The sequence below is a fragment of the Drosophila subobscura genome, chromosome A, assembly GCF_008121235.1.
Source record: "Drosophila subobscura isolate 14011-0131.10 chromosome A, UCBerk_Dsub_1.0, whole genome shotgun sequence".
Lineage (NCBI taxonomy): Eukaryota > Metazoa > Arthropoda > Insecta > Diptera > Drosophilidae > Drosophila > Drosophila subobscura.
The window spans coordinates 9,200,665-9,219,687 of record NC_048530.1 but is presented as its reverse complement, the minus strand read 5'-3'; the positions used below and the strand labels follow the sequence as shown (position 1 = coordinate 9,219,687).

Below are 19,023 nucleotides of genomic sequence, written 5' to 3'. Positions count from 1 at the left end.
GTTTAGAACATAAGTTCGAAGCCTAAAAAACAAACCAAAAAAAGATTTAAAAATCTTTCCCGTAATTACGTACAAACCTTACAAAGTCCCATGACAAAAAAGTCAGTAAAAACGGTTTACATATGTACATACATACATATATGGAAACATACATGGGTACATATGTATGTATGTACATATGTATGTACTTTTGGAAGACAGGCGAATTAAACAATTGACAAATAATTTCATTACCTTTGATGCGAAAACATATTAATATTCTCAAATGTTCACTCTTTTTGGGATCATGCTTTCCTCTAGTATTATCTCCTGTGTGAAAAATGATTCTTGATAAAAGTGTTTGGACAAAAATCTCTATTGAACTATTAAAATTCCCTAACATCAGCTACTGTTAAATTGCTTTTAACGCTAACTACGCGGGAGTTAGCAGGCGAAACGTGGTCAGCTGCCTCTGTGGCAGTTTTGTACACCAACTGCACAAAATCACTTCTGTGTTGAAACAGTTCCTTAGATTTAGTATTTTTAGTGAATATGGATCTAGCACTGTAGTTTGATCTACAGAGCCGCACACTACAGGAAGCAGAAAGAGAGAGAATGTGCAAAATATTAAAAAAAACTGCTGGACGGGGTGGGTTTAGCCACTGCAAATTAACTTCTTCATTCTGGCTATATGAATGATCCAATCGGATCCCAATTGATGATCTGATAGATAAAGTTTTTCCCTACAGAATGGCGTTTTTAGTTTTCTTTTATCTGCAAAATTGTGGCTGTGGGAGATTTTCGCCCTTGTGGTGGCGGAATGGGGCCGCGCTTAATTTTTAAATACACTGATTTCAGGGTGAGCATACAGCAGTCTTGAGGCAAAATTTGGTGGCTCTAGCTCTTATGGTCTCGAGTACTAGGCGCTCAATAGGAAGGACAGACGGACAGACAGACATGGCTATATAGACTCTGCTATTGATGCTGATCAAGAATATATATACTTTATGGGGTCGGAAACGTTTCCTTCTGTGCGTTAAAAAACATCCACTTTGTGCACAAATTTTTATTTACTCTTCGGGTATATACCTTACCGACTTATACCCTAAGATGGAGCAGTTGTTGCCAGGTTAATTGGTGTCATACAAATCGATCGGTGAACTTAATAAATGTAATAAATGACTCCAACCAATTTACGGGATAACAAGATATCCATAGAAGGACTCCAATAAATAATAAACCAAAGTGAGACGCTTATTTGTTTACCATTTCTGTATTTTTCATATATTTCTGGTTTTGTTTTGTGTTTAAAATGTATTTTGAGTCATTGACCCAGTCATCTATTGGTTGAAATTTGCTTTATATATTTATGTATGTATGTACTCATGCTAGGGTCACTCGCATCCATTTTTTACCATGTATCGATGTTCCAGCTCCATGCCGTTCTCGTTTCCCGCTCGTGTTCTTACAATATTTTCCATGCAACCTACACATGTAACATACATACATGTATTCATTATACATTCTGTATACATACATATGTACCTACATACATATGTATATGCATGCATGCACATACTTATGTACATATGTATATACATACATACATACCTTATATCTTAACTATAACAATATTCCCCTTACAGCTTTTCTTTCTTTGCTCTTTGTGTGTCCAATTGTATGTTCAATTTTTTATTTTTGCATGCTTAAAATAATTTTCGTAGTTGTAACAACATTGTAATGTTGTATGTTTCGTAGTACTCGAAATCGAGCTTATATAGTTTTTGTATTCTTTTGCATTTATACATACATATGCATGCATGTGAATTCCACTACACTTGCGTAAAAAAATTTAGGTAGACTAGGGTATTTTGCGTACATTGAAACACAATATAGTCGTCTTGAGGAGGGGTGGCATGTGCCAGATGTACAATGTACATACATTTGTAGACATATATACATACATACGTACATATTAACGCAATTTCGATTGGATTTCGAGGACTTGGGATTAGGGAAATTCTCTTAGACTTTCTTTGCATCCATGTACATATGCATTTATGTATTTTTTTATATTTCCATACATGCTCATGTCCATAAGCTTACATAAGTGTGTACATACGTATGTACATACATACATATGTATATGTACTACGCTCTAATTCCTTTTCCGTTTTCGTTTCGCTCTATTAATAATGTGTTAATTCATATTAATATATGTAAGTATGTATAAATACATATTTATATGTACATACATACATACACATGTACAAACATGTATGGAAATCGCGATGCTCTTCCTAGTCAATTCTCGTAATGGGATCCTCCGTGGATAAACAAATAACAAAAGTTGGACTGCCCAAAATGCACTTTAGTTAACATCTATCATTTATCGTTAGAAGCTAATCGTTCCTTATATATGGTTTGTGTGTTTCTATCGTTGTAGCCGTATGTTTGTACGTGCATATATGTATGTACATATACATATGTATACATATATACATACATATCTACATATGCCAACGACTACATCTCACTTCATTGCGTTGTCTTTGTTCGTGTTACAGTTCGTTTTCGTTTTCGTTTCCGTTTCCGGCTAAGTACATCATCGGTAATTCCCATCAATTTGTTGCACTAGTGTTATTGTTATCGATTATCGTTTGTGTTTGCTTCCAATAATTTCAATAAATTGTTTGTTCTGTCCTAGGTATGTAGGTATGTATATGTATGTATATAGATATACTTATATATATGTACCTATGTATGCACTATATATAGACGTTAACACAATAACTAAATATAATATTTTCCATATTTGTGTACAATACTCGCACATACTTACATACATACGATAAAGAATATGTACGGTATGTCCATTTTTATGTATACATAGTTGTATTTACATACATATGTTTACGTACATGCTGCATATGTATACATACATATGTACATACATTCAAACATATTTACATGTCTGTACATTTTTTTATTGACAGTTTGCTCTTTTTTGTGTGGAGTGTCCTCTAACAGTTGCTTATGAATAATGTGCATGTGGTTACAACGTATGTACATATGTATGTATACATAAGCACATATTTATGTTTCTTACATATGTATCTATGAGGATGAGGATGTATCTTCTGGGCCATTCTGGACAGCTGGCAAGTTTTTGGCACTGTTACTCTCAGTGGAGGAGATGCAATGGGTGGGAATGGTGTTGATGATGGGTGCACGTCGTGATGGCAGATCTACAAATTAAGAACAAACCAACTAAAGCACACGGAGTGCACACTTAACATACAAATGTACATATGCACATACAGTACATGCACGTACATACATACATATGTATGTACATATTACTGTGTATGGGCCACATTGCATTTTATTATAATAATAAAAAAAAGCATTCTTAAATAAAAGTATTTTAATCTATCGTATAAATAATAATGATGCATAAGAATTAAATACAATTATGATTTTGTATCAAAATATTGCACTACATTGAATATCATGTAATATGTATGTACATACATATGTACATACATAAATACATACATATATGCCAATTTATTATCAAATGTACATTCATACATAGTTTGTACATACGTACACATGTACCTACATGCAGACATACATACATATGTACATATGTATAAACATACATACATATGTACATACATAAAGTTAAGTTTGGGTAGATTTAGTTATAACCAAATTCACTTTTCCTTGAGCAAAATTCGTATATTAGTCAAAACAAAACAAAAAAATGGTAAAAAAAATGTGTGAGGTATGTTGATGCATTAATGTATGTACATACATACATATCTATGTATATTTATGTATGTACATATGTATATGTATTTATGTATGTAAATATGTATATATGTTTATGTATGTATATATATATATATGTATATATGGTTAATCCTTTTTACGTTTTACTTTGCTAAATGTAATTTGAATAGCTTATAGTTAATAATAATAAATAAATGTTCTTTGTTTTTGTTCTTGTGGTTGTTGTTGCATTACTAGCACCCAGCATGTACATGCTCGAAATAAATTCATATGATTTGGTTGTGTTTTGGTTTACATTTTCCCCGCCTTTTTTGTTCTACACGTACTTATGTACATACATATGTACATATGTAAGTACCTCCTCCATTTGTCACTCTAGAGTCTATACTCTAGAACAATAGCTTAAAGTTCATTTTTGGGATGTATTTTCAAATATATTATTAGCTTAATTAATTTCCCGTGTATTTATTTATTATGTATACATACATAGGTATATACATACATATGTATACCTGATTTTAATACGAGTATTCCTAAAAAGGTTAGTTTTTAGTCTTGCCAAAGAATCCCCAGTGTAGTTCTATGCAAACAAAATGCTAAGGGGCATGGACAGACTTACTCAAACGCACAAGTACACACACACACACACACAGCCATCGACACAGACACAGACCCAGACACAGTCACACATATACAGACATATTTTTGTATGGTAGATACATTCAGACATGAAGACTCACGCAGAAACTGGTGAGAGAATACGGTTACAAAGCATTGTTCAGGCTGCACAACAGAGGAATAAATGACTAAATGACGCTCGCTGGGATCAACTCAAGGGCAACTTAAATCAGCGATTGGGACTAACTGGGACTCGCCAGGTGGTGGCGGGCAGGCGCTCATCTGCCGCTGACGCTGCCGCCGACGCTTCCGCCGGTACCCAAATGCACTGAAGTCGCTGACAACTCGACGCGTTGACACTGGCGGCGCTCGACGATGATCGCCGCTGGCAGCGACTATTCGAGCGCGGGTCATACGTTCATCGCGTAGTACACTGATCCCTGTGCATGTGGCTGGGCCTGACCCCCTACTCCGATTCCCACCTGCTGCTGTTGCTGCTGTTGCTGCTGCTGTTGCTGTTGTTGCTGTGCCGCTGCTGTTGGGGAGACCATGGTACCGCAGTCACTGTGGGAAACAGTGGCGGCTCCCTCGGGTACACCACGTTCGCTGAAGCCCGGAATGCTACCCTCCGTCCCGAACTGATAGTGCTGTGACATCAGTCGCTGTTGCTGTTGCTGCTGCTGATGCTGATGCTGCTGTTGCTGCTGCTGCTGATGCTGAAGCTGCTGTTGCTGCTGTTGCTGGTGTTGTTGCTGCTGCTGTTGCTGCTGCTGATGCTGCTGCTGCTGATGCTGGCCGTAGTGTGCGGCATGGCCGCGACCACTAACCACATGCAGCTGCATACCTGGAAGGGCATACCCGATGGGCACCCGTATTGTTTGCTGAGTGACCTGGGAGCGGACAGAGACGACGAGGGACAGAAAGTTGATGGAAATAGGTTGGAGCACTCGCTTGCACTCACCTGCTGGTACTCCAGGATGTTCTGGCGCTGAATGTGGGCTAGCTTGGGGTCCCCGCTACTGCTGGTGGCAAACTGCGAGTATGTCTCCGCGTTGTACGGTATCAGCACCATGGTTTGGTGGTAGTTTCTCAGCGGCGGCGGTGACTCCGGCCGCCGGGTGGGGCTGCGTGCGAAGTGGCTACTGTAGCTGCTGTGCTTGCTCTGCTCGATGGCCGTGGCAGTGGCAGTGGCCGTCGCCGTGGCCGTGACGCTCTGACAGTTCTGGGCGGAAGCCGCTGCATAGAGGAGCGAGGCGTCATCGCCGGCCGCTCCCTGCTGGATCATCGTCTGGCGGAACATCGTGCCGGCGGGCAGCGTCTGGTAATAGGTCTGATGAACGGCGGAAGCGTCGATGGGAAAGCGCTGCTGCTCCCCGGTCTCGCTGTAGAAGCTCCAAGTGCGCTGTTCTGTCTTTTGCTGGGCAATCGTGTTCGCCTGTATCGCCGCTGCCATCTGCTGTTGCAGCTGCTGATGCTGATGTTGATGTTGATGTTGCTGTTGTGCCTGTTGCTGTTGCTGCTGTTGCTGTTGCTGCTGTTGCTGCTGTTGCTGTTGTTGCTGCTGCTGTTGTTGCTGCTGCTGCTGATGCTGCTGCTGCTGATGCTGCTGCTGCTGATGCTGCTGCTGATGCTGCTGCTGCTGCTGCTGATGGGACGAGGGATTTTGCTTGGCAGTGTTGGGCATAGCGTAGCCCTTTACCGCCTGCGGCACCGGCTGGCTGTTGACCACTGTGGGGATGGAGGCGCTCAGCTGCTCCTGCATCTGGGCGAGGATCTCGTTGGTGGAGCTGAACTTCGGCTTGATGCCGCGCACCGAGGGACGCTTGTTGAAGCCGTAGTCGTTCTGCTCGTCGTCGTCGCTGCTGCCTTGCGATTGGTCCGCCCCTCCCGTGTAGCGCTTCTTCAGCTGTTCGGTGCGCTTGGCCTCCGCTTGGGCGAAGACGACCAGTTCGTCCTGCTCGGGCCTGCTGACGGCCTCCTGGCCGGGTGTACCGGCGATGACATCCGGCGCCACCTTCCGCACCTCCTCTGAAGCTTCGCCTGAGCCTGCACCTCCACCAGCCCCAGCCCCAGCCCCAGCCCCAGGGCCAACCGCACCTGATATAGCCCCGGCAGCCATGCTGCCCAGACTTTGTGCTGCCATGGCCGCGGCGTGCTGCGCCACCGGGTCCCCGGAGACTGCTGCGGCTGTGGCCGCGCCCAGGAGCTGGCCCATGTTGAAGTCGGCAGTGGCGGCGACTGCGTAGGTGGCGGCATGGGCGTGGCTATGGCCGTGGTTGTGGGCGTGGGCGCCGGCGGCCAGGGTGTAGTAGGAGGACAGGTCGTCCTTGTTACCAGCCACGCAGGCGGTAAGCGGAGCTAGGGTGGAGGAGAGGAACTGGCGCTTTGGCTCGGTCTGGCGGGGCGGGGTGCGGTGGATCTGGGTGTGGACCACGGGCACCTGGATGCCCATGCCCAGGTCGGGCGCAGCCGGACAGCGACACTCCTGTGGAATGGAGCAAGCAGAGAGATTCGGTTTGCGATCAGCTGGAACATGGGAGGGAAATACGCCACCCACCTGTGGTATGATGACAATGGGGTTCTCCTCCAGCTCCATGATCTTCTCCTGCTTCTTGTCGCGGTTAAATATGTCCGCGATCTTTTTGTAGGCCGACGATCCACTCGAGGAGCTGGACACCGAGCTGCTGGGCGAGAAACTCTTCTCCCCGTTCATGAACTTCTGTCCCGCGGTGCTGCTGGGCGCCGGGTTGGGATTCTCCTCGCCTGCGGGACTGTCGCGCTGGGTCAGATCGTCCGAGCCGCGCTCGCTGGGGTCTGGGTCCTCATCGACGTCCCGGGACAGCTCTTCGGCCAGGTCCTCATCGATACCGCAGGTGAGCTGCTTGATGCGGTCCTCCAGCGATATGTCCGACTTGACTGCCTTTTTTCTGCACGTGGGATGGCATGATATGGCTAGTTTTATCGGCGAAACTGGCGAGTGGGGGGCTGACTACTCACTTGATCAGCGAGCGGCGAAGGATGTTGCGCTCCATGCTGCGGCGCAGGGTGTCCGAGTCACCGCAGCTGCCGGGCAAGTGGGTCACGAGGCAACCGGCCCGCTTCGACTCGTCGAAGGCTCGCAGGGCCTCCGAAGTGAGGACGGGGGCCTGGTGAGCGGACACGCTGGGGAACAGCTGGCGCACCGCCGAGTTGGGGCGCAGAGCGTTGTTGAAAAGTGTCGAGTGCTTCTTGATTGGGATTAGCTCGTTGATCTGGTTTTCGCTGTCATCAAAGTCCTCAGCTAGCGACTGGGCGTCGCTGTCGGCACCGGCATTCGCCTGGTCCTCCGTCACAAAGCGCACCGAGCGCTTCATGGCGCCGCTCTCCTCCTCCGAAGTGTTGTTCTGGTCATCCGACTGCTGCTCGACCAAAGTATTCGGCGGTTAATAGATTTGATTGGACAGATTGATTGTGCTGGACAGTGGACTATTCACCTGGGAGATCGAATCCTGCTTCCAGAGCTTGCCCCCCTTCAGTATGCCGCTAATCTGGGTGGGCGACATCTCCTTAGGCGGAATGGGCGGTGGCATCTCCTCCTCGAATGGCTGTTGCTCTGGTGCGGTAGATGCTGCGGTGACAGCGGCAGCACTGGCTGCCGCTGCTATCGTGACATTCGTCTTGGCTGGCAAAGCGGGTGGCTGCAAGTCCGCACCTGGGGCAGCAGCCGCGGGAATGGCAGAGGGAGCCACACTTGCCACATCCTCGTGTGCCTCCCGAATGATGCGCCGCTCGGTCACTGTGGTCATAGTGGTAATAGTTTCAACAACAAATCGTTTACTCTTGGACAAGCTACTGACTCCCGGGACTGGTGCCGGTGGTGATGAGCCATAGCTTTGGCCCGCGGGGGAGCTGGACTTGCCAACGCCCGAATCCTTTCTAGCTTTCCCTGCTTAAAGGACACACCACATGGACACGCACACAACAAGAAACCGGCGACGAGCGGCATTCGCGGGGCAAAAGAGACCGTTGCATTGGCATTGAGTAGGTGAGAGAAAGTGGCAGAGGGCGGGATTGAGGGGCGCTCGTGGATGTTGGATCGATGTCGGCAATGCGAGGTCGTTATGTACTTATTTATGCATGCTTTTATGTATGTATGTATTTATGTACATGTAATGCATCGCACAAACAATCGTGCAGACGAACCCGATGACAACGTAGAATTCAAATCCATAACAATGCGATAACCAATGTTCAATAAGGCTGCAAGTCTGGCTATAAAACAATATGAACACATTCATACATATGTATGTACATATGTAAATATGTATGAACATCTGCCACGGATAAAATTGATATAATGTACATAAATACATACATACATACATTTGTACATACATATTTCCTTAAATACATACATACATACATACATATTTATGTATGATAGCTATCTTCAACTTTGGACATTAACTGAAAATATTCACCTTAACTGGACGTCCAGGTTCTACTTCATTGCTTCATTAACAGTTAACAAAATTAAAAACTACAAATAATACCATGTTTGAATAAAAACGGACAATTACTTGTTTTTATGCACATTTACATATGTACATACATATATGGAAGAATTGAATTTTCTTTCTGTGGTAGCAATCCACAAAGTTTGAAAACAAATTTCATTCTGTTTAACCATTAAAAATTAACAATTTAAAAAAATAGAAATGTTGGTCCTGTTCTGGCTTAGCCTGTTGTGCATATGAATGTACATACTATGTACATATGTACATACCATGTATTTATTTATATTGTTATGTAACAAGTGTTTGGCGACTTTAAAAGCTGACAAGGACTCCATGTACATATGTATGTACATATACAAGATACATATGTACCACAAATCCGTGTGTGCATTAATATGTACAATAATACATAGTACATACATACTACATATGTATGTACATATATAAAACTACTCAAACTCAGCATAAGACTCAGGGACTGCGAAAGACAAAGCAGTGACATTCCTCGTATTAGATACTCGTACTTTAGAACTACATTTGGGGTCTGCTTTCCATTTTGTGGCAGCAAAATAAGAAAAAATCTATATCCAATGCTCAGATGCGAAATTTCGACAAGGGCACCCATTGAACGTTCTGACGCTGTCGCTGACCTCGACTGGATGTGATTTTCTCAATGCCACAACGCCCGAGACTGTGCCACTCTGGATCACCGTGATTGCATGGATGGGGTCGCTCAAAGGAAAAACCTGCAACGTGCATAACAGATGCAAGGAGCGGATGGTGGCGTGGCGATGGAGCTGGCTGACTGTGCATATGGGCGATAGAGCTAATGAAGAAAGGGAATGGATCCCATCCGGATTGAGATTGTGGGATAGGGGTACTGGGGGAGGGTGGGCTGTGGGGTGCATTGGCGGTACTGTACCTGCAGTGGGCGATGCCTTGTGCTGGGACTGCAGCACATACTTGGGCCGCTCTTCGCCGGCAATGATCTCCTTCTGGGTGATGCGACGCTCCGGTGAACTGGTGTGCAGGGGCAGCAGGGCCACTGCCGGCACCCCCAGTGGTGTCATCTCCTCTTGGCACTGCGGGGAGCTGCATTCTGGAAAAAGTTGAGGCGAAGCCGCACAGCCGAAGTTGATTAAAACAACTTATCAAATTATGGATCGAATGCAAAGATTTGTATACTCGTATGGACCCCTTTCCGGTGCTGTGTGCAGCGGAAGTGCGCTTGAAGGATCGGTATATAGCTATGGGTAGATACATACAAATGTATGTGTTTGGGCTTGTTGCATTCGCGGTTCGTTAGGCGCAACAATTAATGACAAACTCTGCTCAGACAAGCCAACGGACTGACTGACTGACTGTCCCGCTTTCCTCCGCGTTCGCGTTCGCAGAGATCCGAACCATTAATTTTCTGGTTGACAGTCAATGAAGCGCAACAAGCGACATTAATGCAAATGAGCACCCAAATTCTCCCTCGAAAAGTATCCTTCTAGGGGTTAAGCCAAGACTTGACATTACATCAACCCATACATTTCCTTGAGAATTGCCCGATTCCATCGCAATATTCGCTTGCCACAAAATGAATTGAGGTGGATCGGCAGTGCGTCTGGCTGGACTTGTATCTGCCCTCACCATAACTCACGTGAATGAGATGCCTCCGATATCCCTCCCTGGCTGCTTACCTGCTTCCTGTAGTTGCTTGGCGGCGCACTCAGCGCACTCGGCACACTCCGTGCAGACGCCCTGCAGCTCCTCCTCCGACTGTGGCTTCGGTTGCTGTGGCTGCTGCGGCTGCTGTGGTTGCTGCTGGGCACTGCCCACGGGCGGCGGTGGCGGCGGTATCTGACTGGTACTGTTACGAGCGGCCAGCATCGCTGCGCGCTGCTGCTGCAGGCGCTGGATCACTTGCAGCTGTTGCAGATGCTGTGCTCCGAAGATGTGGCCACTCAGCGCGCCGCCGAGTGTGTTCTTCAGACTGCTGTCCTTGTAGCCGTCGGGCGGGCTCAGCGCAGCGTCGTCCACAAACTCAATTGGCGGCTGATATTTGGGACTCTGTGTGAAATAAAGGTGAAGAACAAAAAGAAGGAAAAGGAGGAACTCATGTTAGTTTGCGCATACTTCAAGTGATTTTGTGTGATTATTTGATACATCAATCCATCAATCGCCAGTCCCATTCGGATTCACCAAAGTCTACCGAAAAGTAAATATGGCCATTAAAGAGCCATACAACCATACATAGCGGAGGGACAAGGTTATGTGCAATGATATTTATACCCGCTACTCGAATATTGAATCCCACCGGGTTTATAGCATTTGTGGCCAAAAAATGGATCAGGCAGAGTGAAACGTTTCTGACCCTTTAAAGTATATATGTATATTCTTGATCAGTATCAAAAGCCGAGTCGATATACATGGCTATGTCTTTTTGTCCGTCCTTCTCCTCTTCCGTCCCCACAAACTTAGAAAATCTCCTATATGCACAATTTTAAAGATGAGAGAAAATTAAAAGGGCAATTCCGTAGAAATCAGATACCTGAGTACCGGGTATAAAAGTTGTGACGCGTAAGAAGCGTCTCACACATTCCTCCTCGTTTTTTTCTGGGGTAGCTGAGTGTTATGCAACGCCTTCTGTAAACTTTTTAAATCCACTAAATGCATATTAAACTCTTCAGAGAGAACAAACTCAGAGATGGGAAAAAGGCCAGGGCAGGACGGTGCAGGACGAACATGGCCAGACTTGGCCGGATAAATGAGGGAGAACATGCTTGAGAAGCCCCAAGTGAAGAGCCTTGGGCGACTGAAATTGCGGCTCGTCCTCTCACTCTCAGATAGAAGAGTTAGGCGAGGCAGACAAGGTAGGCCCCACCGGTTCGACCCGACCCGACCCCGACAGCGATGATAAGCAAAAAAGCGGTGCACTTAAGTGTCGCTTATGTGGCAGCAAATTGAAAATTAAACGCAACTCAAGGGGCGCTCAGGATCGATACATTCGTACATATGTACATATGTACATATGCACATACGCATGTGTGTGTGTCTGTATATTTGAAAGTGTTCATGTAGGTGTGTGTGTGTGCATGCGTGTAGTTGGGAGAGGATGAAATTAACGAAGGAACAAGATAGGAATCTCCGAATCAAGAGAGTAGCAAAATCTCCGACTTCAACTTTGCTTTCCCAATGTCCTTAAAACATAAATGCGCCCATCATGAAAGCACGCACACACACACTCACGGACTAATTCACAAAACAATGCACTCATATGTACATACATATGTACATGTGTATGTACTTACATGGATAGATGTGCAGCGAGAGAGAGAAAGATAGAGTTCGACAACGGCAACAATGATATTGCCGCTGCAGTTTTGAGTTACACTTACTGCCACAAGAATGCATTTTGAACAAAAGTTTTTAAGTGATTTATGCACACTTGCCTCGCACGGAGGAGAAGGGAAGAACTTATACAGATGCACATATGCACATGCACAAGGGGGATGGGTTGCATTGCGAGTCTTGCGGCTTGACTTCCGCTCTGAAGCGGAGCTTGGAATAGAAGAAAGCAGGACAGTTCCGAAAATGGGGCACAATTTTTCACACATTAGTAATCGACATGAAATGTGTCACAGTGTTACAGCTGCTACTGGAAGGAACAAAAGCCTTTCAGAATTGGTCCCAGTTACACGGTTATGTTCAAATATTTTCTTCTGGTGTCTATCAATGAAAGGAAAAGGAGGACAAGCAAACAATGTATGCGAACTTGTGCAAAAATCATGTGAACTTGATCCCGAAAGGCTATTGCACGTACATACATATTAATAAGTCTAGTTCAAGGTATTCCGAGTTTTCCAGACCATTCAATATGGGGAAACACCTCATAAACAAGAAAAGTGAAGTGTGAAAAGCTTCCTTTCGACTGAATCAGTGTTGGTCAGGCTACAAAAACTACAATCAGAAGCTGGACCGAGCATCTGTAAAACCCTAATTGAGTCCTAATTAATGGTAATTATGTAATAAATAAAAACGAATGATGTTCGCACTGCCTGCGACTAGTCATGGAAATATTCTCTTCATAAAAAGGAGTACGTCGACATCTTGTGCAGAAAATACAAAAGCCGGACGAGCCAGCAGGGAGCGGCGTAAATAACTTTGTTGGCTATTGCAGCAGTGTGTACGTGGTTTGGGCCCTGTGGCTCTGGTGGCAAGCTGGAGCGAGACCCCGAGTAACGACTAATGCGCTTATAGTTGCTGTTGCTTTTTCTTTTGCTGTTCGAGTGGGAAATCCAATCTGTTCCCGTTCTCCCCCCGCTTAAGCTATATGCCCTAGTGCATCGTGCACTCATGCACTCACCTGTGGAGATCGTCCATCGCCAGCTTCGGCGGCATTGACCGCGTAGTTGCACTGGCATCCCTCCTCGCAACAGAGCCGAACCAGCTCGTGCTCGCCGCAGGTGCAGGGCTCCTCGTCTTCCTCATCGTAGGCACAGTCCTCACGGATCAAAATAATGTAGTCCGCCTCGAAAAACTCGTTGCGCGTCTCATCGAATACCACACGGTTCTTGCGGGCCGGCGGTGGTCGATTTGGTTTCTTCAGAAGGCCACGCAGCTGACCGTTGACCTCGCGCATATTCAGGCCGTCTTCGGATGCTGCTTCCGAAACAAAGACGGACGGACTGGATGCGTTCCTGGTTGTTATTGTGGAAGTGGTGATATTGCTCTGTGATATCCCTCTGGCCGTCTTCTGCTGGCTGTCCTCCAAGCTGGCTAGGCACTCATGGCACTGGCATGTGCTGTCTTTGTCGTTTTCGTTATCGCTATCGTTATCGCTATCGATTTCGATGTCGTACTCCTGTTGCTCGCTCACGAACTCTGCCAGCAATTCGTCGTAGCACTGAAAGTTTCCAGCCTTCTTTTCAACCTGACTATGCACCTGGGAAGTCTGCCTCCGATGATGGATAGGTGTGTTATTCAGACTCGGAATCCGATTCTGATTCTGATTCAGGCTCTGGTTCTGGTTCTGGTTCTGGTTCTGGTTTTCGTCCTGTTGCTGTATAATGGCAATATCGACCAACTGCAGTTGACGGGCTGCCGTTAGGTACTCGCTGAACCGCTGCACATCGAACTCGCTGAGTGGTGTAGCAAAGGTGAGGCCAGTGGCGGACTTTTCCTGGCTAAAACCAAAGCGGCCGCCGTCACAGGCTTGGGTCGGCACAAATGCGCTCCTAGTGGCTATGTCCGTCACCGTCTGCTCGTCGCTGTCCGTGTCCGTATCCGTTTCGATTTCAATCACCACTTGGTCGCTGGCAGCTGCCAATGTGAGCTCCTCAAACTGGCCCGCACTCTGACTCTCTCCGCGCCGACGCAGTGGCGACTCGGGACGCGGATTCAGCGAATGTTGCTTCAGCCGTTCAGCTGTTTGTCCAAGCACTGAGGTTTTCTCGCTCTGGCTTGACGGTGGCTCGACTCGAATACAGTTTGGATTTAATTGAAATGCAATTGAGTTTGCCACGGTTGCAACTTCATCGGCGGCAGTTTCCTTAACTATTTTATTGTCTTCAGCGGGCTGATATTTCGGGGGGCACTGGCGTGTCGTGGCTGTCGGACTCTGGCTGGGGCTGGGGCTGGGGCTGGGGCTGTTGTTGGGGTTGGGATCTACTCCTGTCTCTGAGGGTAGTTTCTTTGTTATGCCTGTTGTTGTCTGCTGTTGCTGTAGTTGTTGTTCGGGCCTCAAGGATGCCTTTACACAATCAATGTTGCTGTTGCTGCTCACGCGTCCCTGAAAAATGTATTGCAAACGTTTCAGCCGCTGACTGGCTACAAAATCCTCGCCCAAATCGTTCTCAAAATCAATGAGATCGTCGTGCTCGCTGCAGCTTGTTGCTGTTGCTGTTGCTGTTGTAGTTGCGGATTCTGTTGCTTTACCTCTGATGCAGTTCTCCCTCGAGCCAAGTCCAAAATATATGGCAGACACAAGCGGCTCCAATGATTCACAGTCTACGAGCTTCTCATTTTTGTCAACTGCTGCAACTGTAGACGAATCCCCGAGCTCCGATTTCAATTCCAATTCCAGCGATTCTTTCTGCTCTGTCGCGCCGCTTTCCTGTGAGTCTTCGCGGGTTTGGCTCCTTCTGTCAGCTACTGCTGCTGCGGGGGGCTGCTTCGGTGGCTGGTCTGGGGCGGCCTTGTTGTTTGTAACGCTTTTCACGTAATCCACGTAACTACAAGCAAAAACAAAGGGGACACTTTGTGGTGGGCGGAAAACGGCAACACCAGCAACATTATCGACACTGCCAGCCAAGGATAAATTGGGGGGGTCTGGCTTCGAATGTGGCAATGACAATGGCGCCTGCCCCTCCTCTGGCTGCTTCTTCTGCTGCTCCTGGTTCTTCTTCGACTTGTGGTCGCTGTGGCAGCTCACGAATGCTGCTCCTACTGCTGCTCCAGCTTCTTCTTCTCTGGCACTTTGCACATTTTCACAAATAGAAAAAAAATCACCTACCAGGCAGGCAGACCATGCGTTTTGCCCGACTTTTTCCACAAATTTGTGTGTACGTCGCGCGCCGTCGTCGCATTTGGAGTTGGAGTCGGAGCTGGTGTCGAGGTCGGGCTCGTGGTCTGGGTCGGGTTCCACGTCGTGAGCAGAGCAATGGTGCTTTTCCGTTTCCGTCTGTCCAGAGCAGGGTCCAGCACGCGGAGTAACCTGATTGATTTCCACACAATTTTCACCAGAATCGGACAGTTTGCACAAATTTGAGGATGTGATAAAACGCTTCTGGGGCTGCTGCTGCTGGTGCTGCTTCTGATGCTCAGCTGCGACGACTGCCCCTGGGGTTGCTACTACAAGGTTGGCTCTGGAAAGCTCACTGCCAATTGTAGGTATTGAGCAGGCGCTGCACCCGTTGCCACTCTTTGTGATTCTGTCACTGCCACTGCTTTTGCTTCTGGCACTGCCACTGCTGGGTGGTTGTTGGCCAGCGTCTGCGCTCACTCTCTGGCTCTGGTTGTAACTCTGGATGTGGCTCTCACGCTCGACTTGCGCGTACTCACATTTCGTGGCCACTTCCGCTGCTGTTTCTGTTGCTGTTGTGTTGTTTTTGTTGTTGTTGTTGTTGTTGTTGTTGCAACTGTACACAGCACGCGCACGCGCGTGCGTCAATATGTCACTCAGTACGTCATCCGCTCCCACTGTCGCTGACTGGCACGCCCCCAGCCGCTGCTCCAGTCCCAGTCCCTGCCCCACCAACTGGCCGCTCAGCTGTATCCATGGCCGCTGAAGCGCCTCGCATGGTTCGCCGTCAGCGGCATTGTCTCGGACGCTGCGTGCCTTGCCTACTAAATGACCCTCGCTCGGGCCTAGTCCACCAGTAGCCATGTTGGGCGGCACGACTGCTCCTGTTTCCCTGCCACAGCTGCTATCATTTCCAGTGCCACTTCTACTGTTATTGTTGCCCCTCTTACAATATTCACTTTCAGTGTGCTGCTTGCTCTGACTGGACGCTTTTTTGGCCACATTAAGTGTCATTTTGCCACAAATTGAGGCAATGCCATTATCCACCTCCCGCTCTCTGTCCCGCTCCAAGCCAGTCGCCAGTGCCAGCGTCAGCATGTCCACAATCAGCATGCTGAGTACTGCCGAACCATCACAATGTGGGCCATTCAATCAAAGTGCAAACATTGGGGAGAGAGAAGAGGCCCAAGCCAGGAGCCGGGCTAATCAGTGGCTAACACCACTGATGGGATCGACTTGGAGTCGCTGGCCTCTGGCGTGTGTGAATTTTCCTTATTGGCAGTTCCCACAACAGGTTATCTACACCAGTTGCGTTGTTTTTTTATATAATGAGATTTTCTTCACTTAATTTTGCATAAATTAAAACATTTTCCGTTTCCAGGGTTCACAGCTCACACAAGCACGTACCCACCCTTTGGAGGGAATATTCGTTGCTGGTATCACTTATCGTTGTTGTCACTTGCTGCAAGACCGGTCTTGAGTGGAGAGTGGAGGAAACAGGTGCGACAGGGCAGTGAAGCGCATCCTGGGAAGAGGTACAGGACAAGCGCTGCCGCCACTCTGCTCGGGGCTAACCGTTACGCGCCACTGCGTACACTAAAAGAGCAAACGACACACCACCGAATGAAGGGACACAAAACAAAAACAAAAAAATTTTGAAACATAAAAATGTTCGAGCTATGTATGTGCTGGCTTCCTCTTTCTCAACTTCTTAATCTAGCGGTGTTTCGTTCTCTGCTGTTACCACTGCGCACGTCCGAGCGCTTTTCGTGACGGAAGTCGACTGAGCGAAAGTAGACGCAGCCGCGAATCGAAGTTGGGCCGCCACAGCGCAACCGTCTTCTGCTCGGTCTTCGTCGCGATCTCGTGTTCGTGCTCTTCCACGGTCTCTGCCGTGGCCGCATGCGCAACAGCAGAGGCAAAGAGACGTTTCAATGACACAGGGGGCCAGCTCGCATGTTCGGTAGTACTCGCATGGGGCAGAGACCGGGGTATGATGGAATTATACAAGGTAGTCAACTATCTATGCTAATAATAAGTGCGGGTGAAGAGGTTCTGCATAGTAAGTGTGGGTGAAATGACAGTAGAGTGGGCTAATGGCTGCATTTTTTATTTTTTTTTTATTTGATTTTTTAATACGTTACTACTTGAAAGTAGTCAATATATTGGTTTTCTAATGGATTTTATTGCCTAGGCTCTTAATTCCACAAAAATTTCAAATTTTCGTGCTGCAAAAATTTAAATCTTATTTTTCCTGCGCATAAGGGCTAATATGTTGGAAAAAATTCGTCCGCACACAACCTTTCACGTCATCAAGCAACACACTGAAAAAAATTGATCGAAGGCCGTCGATTCGGCAAGCGACAAGACCACCTTGTATAATTTGATCATGGACCGGGGAGGTGCATAGCCAAAGCAGAGAGTAACAATTACGCTAGGGGCCCGATCCCTTGATGGCCACAACTCGGACAGCACTCTCAGCCGGCCGAAGAAGTGCTCATCGCCCAGCCATAGGAAGTGTAGATTCGGATGATCGTGATTATAATGAAAGCGATTAGACAGCAGCGCTCACTGCATACGGTAATGAGTGCTAGTGTACAAGTGTGTCACTCCCATTAAATTACACAGATCAGGCAAAAACCAACGACCATCAAATTACCATTCGAGTACCTAGTAAATGCATTGGGAACAAATTATATCTAAAATGAAGCTGGGTCCCGCTACCTCTTTTTCTGCAAACTTTACCTAATCCTACTCTTTAGCATATTAAGTGTACCAATTAAAGCAGGATTCTAGACCAAGTTTCAATAACTTTAAATAAAACGAGGAAGGACTTGTGAGACGCTTCTTACGCGTCACAACTTTATACCCGGTGCTCAGTCGTACCTTAGGGTTTTTTATTCGAATTTTACATTGAACAATTTTCTACATATGTATGTCATCTACATCTCCATCACTTCTCCTACCCCTGTCTCAGTGTGATATCACAGCACTCTGGAGGCAAAGTTCAGTGGCTCTAGCTCTTATAGTCTCTGAGTACAGGCCGACAATAGAGACGGACAGACAGACATGGCCATATCTATTTAGGAAATGAAATGAAATGAATTAATTAATGTACATATATGTATTTACATATGTGTTTTGGTTTGCTTTTTTGTTTGAATTTACTTTCAAAGTCCTTCTAGGATGTTCCCGTCTCCAAAATTGTCTGTATTTTGTTGATCTAGTAATAAAAAAAAAATTATTTACAAAATCAAAGACAAAACACACGTCAAAGTACATAAATACACATGTACTATGTACCTGCTCGACTTTAGAGTTGTTTTTTTTTTGTTTTTGTTGATAGACCGTGTGTACCCTGAAACGAAACGAGAATGGACGTGTGAGACACTTCTTACGCGTCACAACTTTTGTACCCGGTACTCAGTACTACATCTGTACCTCTGTATCGTACCTGTATCGGTTTTTTGTCAAATTTTACATTTTTTCTTCATCTGTCATGTACATCTACAACACTTCTCACAACAACACGCTCCTTTAGCTCGCCCCCCTTCCCTAGACCCACACACTGCAGACTCACGGCAGAGGCAGAGACGTGGCAAAGGCAAAGGCCGCACAGAGTGT

At 46.5% G+C, this 19,023-nt stretch overlaps 1 protein-coding gene across 4 annotated transcripts; it reads right to left on the bottom strand.

Annotated features, from left to right (window-relative positions):
- Positions 1-3,881: 3,881 nt before the first annotated feature.
- LOC117893616 lies at positions 3,882-16,692 on the bottom strand. 4 transcript variants are annotated; one of them, XM_034800322.1, is made up of 9 exons: positions 13,243-16,692; positions 10,577-10,946; positions 9,814-9,990; positions 7,869-8,170; positions 7,393-7,793; positions 6,953-7,322; positions 6,046-6,880; positions 5,357-5,964; positions 3,885-5,285 (listed from the first exon to the last, which is right to left on the bottom strand). In XM_034800322.1, the coding sequence occupies exons 1-9, from the start codon at positions 16,510-16,512 to the stop codon at positions 4,806-4,808; spliced, it is 6,813 nt and encodes a 2,270-aa protein (XP_034656213.1). In that variant the 5' UTR covers positions 16,513-16,692; the 3' UTR covers positions 3,885-4,805. The 4 variants fall into 4 exon arrangements, with proteins under 4 accessions (XP_034656196.1, XP_034656187.1, XP_034656204.1 ...); XM_034800305.1 differs by having other exon boundaries at positions 3,882-4,892; positions 5,958-6,880; positions 7,393-7,790; positions 7,869-8,320; XM_034800296.1 differs by having other exon boundaries at positions 3,883-4,892; positions 5,958-6,880; positions 7,869-8,320.
- Positions 16,693-19,023: the final 2,331 nt, after the last annotated feature.